Source organism: Mustelus asterias, chromosome 13 (genome assembly GCF_964213995.1).
Source record: "Mustelus asterias chromosome 13, sMusAst1.hap1.1, whole genome shotgun sequence".
NCBI lineage: Eukaryota > Metazoa > Chordata > Chondrichthyes > Carcharhiniformes > Triakidae > Mustelus > Mustelus asterias.
The window spans coordinates 61,068,376-61,077,258 of NC_135813.1; the positions used below are offsets into that span (position 1 = coordinate 61,068,376).

The 8,883-nt window shown below is 42.0% G+C and overlaps 1 protein-coding gene across 1 annotated transcript; it reads right to left on the minus strand.

The window, feature by feature from the left end:
• Positions 1-3,350: 3,350 nt before the first annotated feature.
• LOC144502680 (immunoglobulin lambda-1 light chain-like) lies at positions 3,351-8,883 on the minus strand. The gene is made up of 3 exons (XM_078226866.1): positions 8,789-8,883; positions 8,301-8,648; positions 3,351-3,887 (listed from the first exon to the last, which is right to left on the minus strand). The coding sequence occupies exons 1-3, from the start codon at positions 8,835-8,837 to the stop codon at positions 3,565-3,567; spliced, it is 720 nt and encodes a 239-aa protein (XP_078082992.1). The 5' UTR covers positions 8,838-8,883; the 3' UTR covers positions 3,351-3,564.

Sequence of the window (8,883 nt, forward strand, 5' to 3'; positions counted from 1 at the left end):
TAAAACTTTAAAAAACAGGAATAGTTTGCTATCTTTATAATTGAATAGAATGTAACTTTGATAAGGGTCGTATCAGTATTGTGGCAGAAGCAGAAACGCGATTCTGGGAATTCAATGCTGGAGTTGTTGGAACGATAGTATGGATTTGGGGTTGGCAATTTCTTCAAGTGGTTTAGAGAGGAAATGTTAACTGAAGATCGGCAGTAGTTCACAAGGACAGAGGAACAAGGCTGTTTGCAAAGAGAAGTTTGATGGTAATCGGTGTGAAAATATAACAGTACCTGAGGAGAGATAGCAACTAATGATATCAACAAAAGTGGAGACAAGAAAAGAAAGTTGGATGGTCAGTAATTTAGCGGAAACATGGTCAACATGGGCCTAATGGAAAAACTGAGTTGCGAAAGCGAATGAGGGGATATATGGGAAAAAAAATCCGATTCAACTATGATGCATGCGAAGTAGTGCTTCCTCATTTCACTCCTAAATAGCTTCGCTCTAATGAAAGAGTGTGCCCTATTTTGCTGGATTGTGTTATTAGTGGAAATGATTTCTCTGGACCTATCCTTTCACACCCGCTGACCATTTTAAATACGTCGAATACGTATAGAGTGCAGGGGAAGACAGACAGTGAGTTGCCTTGAGTGATTTAGCACAAAAATCTTGCTATTCCAATCTATATACTCATTAAGGGTTTTAACTCTCTTCACTATAAGCACTTGGTTTAGCAAAGCCACACAAATTGTTGCTTCAGCCATAGCCTCATATCAATCAAGAAACAAGAGTTCCTGAAACATTTTCAACCACTTTTGTGCAAAATACCAGTGTTTGAAAGTCATGCCTTCTCAAATAGAAAGTGCCTCTGGCCGTCTGTATATAAGGCAGTTCCAAGTAAGGATAAAGTTCAACATTTCTTGCTGAGCCAGTGTTCCCGCACGTTATATTGGTGTTCAGTATGCTTCCATGATGCAGCATGGTCCAAATTGTCAAAACATGCTCTTGACTGCATCTATTCTTAGGTGCACTATTTTAAGATACTGCTTCTGCAATCCTTGCTGATATAAAAGTGTTTATCTTTTTATTACTGGATTGTAACTCTGGAAATATCTGAGTCTCTTTTAGTGTCTGAGGTGAGGCACTCTCACAGGAGATTCACCTGGATGCTGTCTGGGCTGTGGTTATTTTTCGTAGAACAGAGTAAGCTGAGGTGTTAACTCATCAAGGTGCAAATAATTATGAACGATACAGATAGGAAGAAACCTTTCACCTCAGTAGAGGGGTCAATAATCGGGGGGCATAGATTTAAGGTCAGGAGCAGGAGATTTAGAGGAGATTTGAAGAAATTCTTCTTCAGCCAGAGGGTGCTGGGAATCTGGAACTCAGTGTCTGCAAGAGTGGTGGAGGAAGGAACCCTCACGACACTTAAGAAACATTTTGATGAGCAATTGAAAAGTCATTGCATACACCGATACGGGCCGAGTGTTGGTAATTGAATTAGAATAGATACGTTTTTTGGTGGTCGGCACAGACGCGAAGGGCCTCATTCTGAGCTGGATTCCCCCCTCCAGCTTTAAAGGGTAATACATAGTACGTTTCAGCAATCGGTCTTAAAAATTGAACCCTTCAGCAATTACTTCACCCTGACGAATCAGTCCTGTACCCATTCATCATACCAATATATCCGCGGCAATTGTACCGCCCCGCCCACCACGGAATCAGAGCGGACGAGGGCGGACAACGGAAATGTCCCTTGACCTCTGGTGGGAATTTCGGGTCTCGATCGAGCGAGGACGTAAAAATCCCGTAGCTCAGTGTGAAAACCTAAATCCAGCACTCCAGATGTGATCTGATCAAGGCTGTAGACAACAGAAAGCATTACTTCCCCACTTTTTAGTTTCAATGCCCTTGTGATAAAGGCAGGCATTCGGTTTGATTTCTAATTTACCCTGTGTCCCTGAAGTTTTTAGTGACTTATGTCCAGGAACACCTAAATCCCTTTGTTCATTCAAAGCATCTCGCCGCGTAGCTTTAGGTAAATATTTCGAGCTACTCGCTATCATATTTTGGTCACAGAATCACAGAATTCACTGGTCCATTCACTTAGTTTATCTATGAAGAGTCAGCCAACTTGCGATACCTCCTTATCTTAAGCTGATCTACCGATGTGTTTATGAAACTCTCGAACCCTCAATTTGAACGGCAAAATGATCTCGTTCCAGAAATGATCCTCAGGAAACTGCATTTGTCACATCCAGCCAATGAAGGAACAAATCCTTGATTGGCACTTTCTCTCTCCTACCCATAAACAATTCCCTACCTATATGTTCAAATAAATTATTTATTCCTTCTGCCACTGGATCTATTTCATGTCTCCCCGTTTCGGACTCACTCACGGTGGAAAATCTTTCTCTGTGTTCCCGTATCACACCTTTTCCGAACATTAAAGCCGCCTATTACTCCTCCGCATCCTCTCCTCAGAGAAAAGAGCCCAACATATTCATTTTCCTGATAGGCACATCGTCCCAATCCCAGTAAATATCTGGCAAATAATTTTTGCACATTCTCATGTCCTACAAGATCATTTTTGAGGTATGTAGACCATAGATGAGGAAAACTCTATAAAACGCTAATAAATCCCCGGGTGTTTTGTTTTGTTCTTCTGGAAGTGCACCAGCACCTTGTTTGCACTTTTTATCAACTGCGCAACTTCTTGCTACATATAGCAATTTATGTCTTGCAAGCCCAAATCTAACTGAAGAAATAAAACAATAACGTATCAAAGGGATGTCCTGTCGACTTTGTGATTCGTGTGACGATGAAGTTTAAAAAAACAGACGTTGTTCGGAGCTGGTTTGAGTCAATGCCTCATTGAAAATGCATCTGGGGAAGTTGACATGTTAGTAAAGCGCCTGCTTCAGTATGATCATTATTGGCCAATAAAAGCAATCGTATAGTTTGTTTAAGAAATGATTTGCAGTACCAGAACCTGCATTGTATCGGGTGTATTAAAAAATGTGGCAGTGACGGAGTTTGCCCTGAATATTGGTAATCAGGTGGTGTAGAAATGTCTGCCCGTTTAATGTATTTTTGTAAATCTCGAGACGCAGTTCAGCCCTTTCAGTATAATGGCAGAGTGTAACGAGGTCCATTTTTTAAAAAAATGTTGCAATATTACTTCATGGTGCTAATTTAATGTCACCGATCGTTTCCTTGTTGCGCCTGGATGTCATTGGCTTGAAATAAAATGTGCAGAGTATCACAATGATAGAATCTCACTATTTAATTCCCCTTGGAATGCTGCCATTAATTGTTTATGAGGGAAAGAGAGAGAATAACAGAACGTCGGTCGAGATAACGCTATAATGATTTTATTACACAGCTGTATCAATGACATTACAGTGAAGCTTTGATCCATTCAGGGTGAACACAGTTAATTTGAAACTAAGGGAGTCAGCCGATCTGCTACAAACTGTGATGAAATGTTTGAAATGTTCCACTATTTGCGGAATTTATTTTGAAATGACACTTTACCAACGGCAGAATACAAGAATGCATTAGATGCGTGAATCAGATACAGTTGGATCTGGAGATGCTTGTTTGAAGTGGGTTTGCTTGAGTCTCGTGTTTAACCACACAGGCGTAAAGCTCGTGTGAGTTCCACTCTGAGGCTAACAGAGTCAGATAACTGCTCACACTGAACGTGTTGTCCGCCTCTTGCTGGATCCGACTGGTCTCAACCCCATTCCTTCTGACGCTGCCATCTACAGTCCATTCAATCTCCGCAGCTCCTGGGTTAAAACCGCTCACCAAACACACCAGGGTCGCCATGTTCTTCGCTGTGATTTGATCTGCTGAAGGCGGAAGGACAGACACAATGGGGCTCCGTGGATCTGGAAAGTAGAGACAAATGATTGTACATCCATTAAGAATCGGCATAAATGACTGAATCGTTGTTTCACCTTCTTCAAATTGTTTTTTAAAATCGGTATTATTCTACGGAATGTATAGATTTTACATTGTGGAGTCATATTGTTGCCAAATGCAAAAAAGGCCATGACTCTCGTTTCTGGAACACATACAACGTGAGAAGGTTTTCCTTTTTTCCCTGATTGGACAGGAACATGCAAACAAAATCTGATCTAAAGGAAATAGTGGAGTTTGAAATATTAAAGAGAAAAATAAGACGGGAGGTTTATTGCATCCAGATGTGATCTGAGGCAAAGCTGTCCGACCAAAGAGAATTTCAGAACAACGTCAATCACTCAGAATTTGGGCTCAATGTTGGAACTTATGCTGACCGCAACATTTCTATATTTTGCAACTCAAAAAACTCGATTCTAAACAATGAAATTGATTGTTTGCTTTTGTCACCATTTACACTTCTCTGACGCAAGTCCGACATACTGGACTGATGTTTGGATTTGTGTACATTCTTGCCACGGCTTCACACGGTGTCGCGCCCAGACCAACAGTGACGATGTAGCGTAAATCTTAACAAATAACTCCCTGTCGCAATGGAAATGTTTGGAGACATTTTTTGCGAGTGGAGTGTCACAAAAGATTTGTTACAGCAAAGAGGAAGAGTTTTTAACAAATATTGTAAACAATTCTAGTATATTAGAACATAACGTAACGACACCCTCAAAAGGCCATTAATAAACCAAACATGTCCTCATAATTATTCATCTCTCACACCTTTTCGCCGAAGCAGAAGGACTGTGAGATCTTACTGTGCTTAGATAGGGAGCCATGATTCTGACATTTGAAGAATGATTCTACTTCACAAGCACATAATTGTGAGGATGTTCTGAGGTCGTGGTCGGCGCCAAATGAATGCAGGTTTGCATTTTCTTTCCTTTGTCATTAGTGGATATTCGCAAAGCTGAAAGGGCGTTGTCTCAGAATCTTGTCTCTTTAAGTCACCATTTATCACTTAAGTTACCATCTATCACAGTCAATGGAGAAACGCTCAGTAAATAGGTTGAGGCGTCGTAAGGCATCGAAGAAAGGGTTCAAATATGAATATCCATTACCAACTAAAAGGATAAGGCTGACGTTTTACAATTCTCCCTGACATTGAGGTATTATGTCGGCTACTACAACAGTATGAGGTTTGTCGCTACAATTCTCCCTGACATTGAGGTATTATGTCGGCTACTACAACAGTATGAGGTTTGTCGCTGTCGGTGTAAAAATCGATTGTCTTTGGAGCTACAAATTCGTCTTGTTTTTTTTTGGAATGTAATTTGAATGTTGAAACTGAGTCGGCAGACAAATGCCGCCAGCCCTTATTTCAATGTCGGTATCGTCTTCCTGCGCAACCGAGAGTTTCGCTGAATAATCTCAAATGTCTGCACCGATGAGCAGGTGTGACGATCAACTTCTATTTAAACGGAAGCGTACTTAAGTGAATTATTTTTACACCGGCATTTTCTCCAGATATGATTTCTCAAAGTAACAACTAAAATATTCAAGAGCATTTTTCTCCTTTTTGCCTCATGCTGGTCCATTTCACCGTAACATAGTCCAATAAACATATGACTTGAAGAAGAAAATAAAAAATAAAGGAAAGGAAGATTGAGAAGGGAAGAGACCCTGACCATAATTTTCCAATCGTGTCTGGAGCAGGCTTGGCTCTCAGAGACAGGAGGACAGATGAAATTGTGAAAGGGCGAAAGGGGGGTAACATAGTTTTAGACCAGTGAACCAAACCTCACTAAAGGGAGAACAATTGGAATAAGCGCGGTTTAATCAAATACAGCAGTCACGGCTTTGCTGGCGGAATATCTTACCCCACAGCGTGAATTGGTATTTTTGAGCAGGTAGCATGAGCGGTGAATGACGGCAATATTTTTAGTATCGTCTACATGGATTTTAGCAAGGCTCTTGTTAAGTTCACACATAGGTATGAACAGGTTGGATGCGAAATTGGTTCAGAGGCAGGAAGTAAAGGGTCCGTATATCAATGAGTGCCTCTATGATTGTTGTCAGATAATACAAATTTGACAATGTGTTTGCTAACGAAGAAAGCTGGATAATGCAGGAAGACAACAATGGACTAGTCAGATAAGTTCAACAGCGGCAAATGGAATTAAATGCGGAAAAGTATGAGGAACTATATTTTTCAGGAAGGCCAATAAAACAAGCGAGTACACTTTATAAATGGGACAATGCCGAGAAATGTAGAGAAACTGAGTGAACTGAAAATACATTTCCGCAGATCCCGAAGGCGGCTGAGCAAGTGGATATGGTAGCAAAGAAGGCATGTGAGGCAGTTACATTTATAAGCCGAGGTATAGATTGTTAGAACTTGAAGGTTATGCTGAAACTGCTGGAAAGGTGCGTAGGAAACATGTAATTGTATGAGAGCGAGTACAGGGGAGATCGAGAGGGATGTCGGCTGCAATGGAATATTTAGTTATAAGTGTTGAATTGGCCAGCGTTCTTTTCTTTGGAACAGACGAGGCTGAAGGGAGATCTAATGGAAGGCATTATATTCAGAGGTGTCTGGACAGAATGGATAGGAAAACAGTTTTGCCAATGTTTGACGGGTCGATAAGAACGGCACTTGGATTTAGCGTTAGAAGTAGAAGGTTTAGCAGAGATTCGAAGGGAATAGTTTCACCCAGAGGGTTTTGGGGGATGTGGAACCTACTGCCGGGAAGGCTGTTAGTGGCAAATTAATGGACACTTAAACGCACATACAATGTGTAATCGAAAGGCTCATGAATAAATGTTAGATTGTTCCTTGTGAACCAGTGCAGACGCGATTGACCAAGTAGGTTGTAACAATGTTGCAAAGATGTATCATTCTATGATTCTACGAATATATTATATTGCTTTCCTCCCTCACTGACGCACAGGGGCTACAGTGTGCATATTTCTGAGGCACCCTGCCGCAACTCCGACAAGAGCTTCCAAACCAGCCATGTTTTCCACTGGACGAACACACGGGCAGCAGATGCACGGTAGCACCACCAGTTGGTAAATTCCCATCAATCCACACAGCATACCAAAGTAGAACTGTACCGCCTTTCCTTCACTGTCGCTTGGCCAAAAACTCTTAACCCCCTCCCTAAGAGCTCTGCGATGCATCTCTGACACATGGACGACATCGGTTTGAGAATGCGGCTCACTATCACTTTATCCATGGATATTAGGCGGGGTGCAATGAATGTTAGCTTTCTGGTCACATCCCATGAATCAATGAAAATGGCAGTAATCCCCATGTTTTGTTGTATTACTACTCACTGACAATCACAGAACCAGCAGCAGAGCTGAACGAGTCCACAACAATACTCAAAAACCTGACAACCTATTCCGAGACATTCCAAAGCAACCGATTGGATAGGAAGAAAATGAAACGTAATTTCCGAGTGAAGCAAACATTCTGCGCATCGATTATGTTTGTTACTACGTTATCCAGTAACACTCAGGATCGATTAGTACTGGCGGAATTCTCGCAACAATATGGTTATTTTGGTCACCTGTGATTAATGCGAAATGTTAGGCTGGGAATCTTGTACCGAACTGTTTTCGGTGAGTTTGGGGACCAGTGGGAATGGGTCCCACCCAGGTACCACACTATCCTTCCGCAGGCTGAAGGCAAGAAAGATCTTAAAACACAATGTTGCTTCAAGTGGAACAAAGCAGCCTGATGTGAACGTTTTGAATGTAATTCCAGCGTTTTAAACCAGACTACAAGGGCAGCATGTGAAACAGCCTGAACCACTATATTGCTTTCATACAATCATGGAATTATAAAGCACACAACGGGGCCCATCGGAGCTTGTAAAAAACCTGCCCACTCAGATCATTTTCATGCCTGTTTTCTTCACTTTTGAAATGTTTATCGTCTTGCTAATTATAGTTCCGCTCGCGGTGTTCATATAGCGAGGGTACTCCACTCCTCACACTGGCTGAGCGAATAAAAACATCCCATCCTTCCAGCGATTGCATTCAAATAATGTCCTCGCACTGCCGACTGGATCAGATGGCTCAAACGTCTGGAGAGCCGCAGCAGATCAGACCGTAAGCTTCCAGTGAAATGAATTTCACTCGAAATTAAATTGCCCCTTTACCCGATCCCATAATTGGACACAATCTAGAAAATCACCAAAGTTCTGAGCCCAGCTATCACTGCAATGACTTGGCTGCTGACTCAAGGATCCCCCATAAAAATATTTCCGCAGCAACCATTTTGATTTGAACTCATTCAATCCACCTATCCGACCGTTTCGAAGTACATTTTGTTATTTAGATAGCGTCACAAATGCTAGAGGACATTTAAGTGATTTACTTACTGTTCAGATTCAACTTCGTTCCTCTCCCGAAAATGAATCTATATGGACTGCTGAGCGTAGCAGCACAGTAATAATCTGCCGCGTCCTCCGATTGCACGTTGGTGATGGTTAAATGCATCTTGTTACTCGATGAGTCCACAGACCCGGTGAATCGATCTGGAATACCCGAAGCTGTATCAAAGCTCTCATCCCAAACAAGTACAGGGGCGCTGCCGGGTTTCTGCCAGTACCAGCTCGTGGAGGAGCTGCTAATGCTGCCTCCGGACATGGTGCAAGTGATGCTGACGGTCTCTCCCGTCGAGGCCGAAATGGATCCTGGTTGGGTCAGGACAGGATCCGCAATTGTACCTGGTGAAATGCAAAGTATTGTCAGTCACACACTGTGAAATGTTGAATATAGCTTACAATTCAGATTCGTTAAATCACAAGCGCAAAAGCAGATAATGTGAAAAAAATGAGCGTTACTTCAGGTTGACGCCCGTACTTACTGTGGAAACAGAGTATCAGTGCGGCGAGAACTCCAATCGATTGTGTCATGGTGAAGGTTTGGGGAGAGGAAGAAGGAGAATAAATCCTGACACGA

Excerpts from the sequence above, each read along its gene's own strand:
- LOC144502680 (XM_078226866.1), bottom strand. The coding sequence starts at position 8,837 with ATGACACAATCGATTGGAGTTCTCGCCGCACTGATACTCTGTTTCCAC. Across the intron at positions 8,649-8,788 it reads ACTGATACTCTGTTTCCACA|GTACAATTGCGGATCCTGTC; the intron begins GTAAGTACGGGC and ends GCATTTCACCAG. Across the intron at positions 3,888-8,300 it reads AACGAAGTTGAATCTGAACA|ATCCACGGAGCCCCATTGTG; the intron begins GTAAGTAAATCA and ends TCTACTTTCCAG.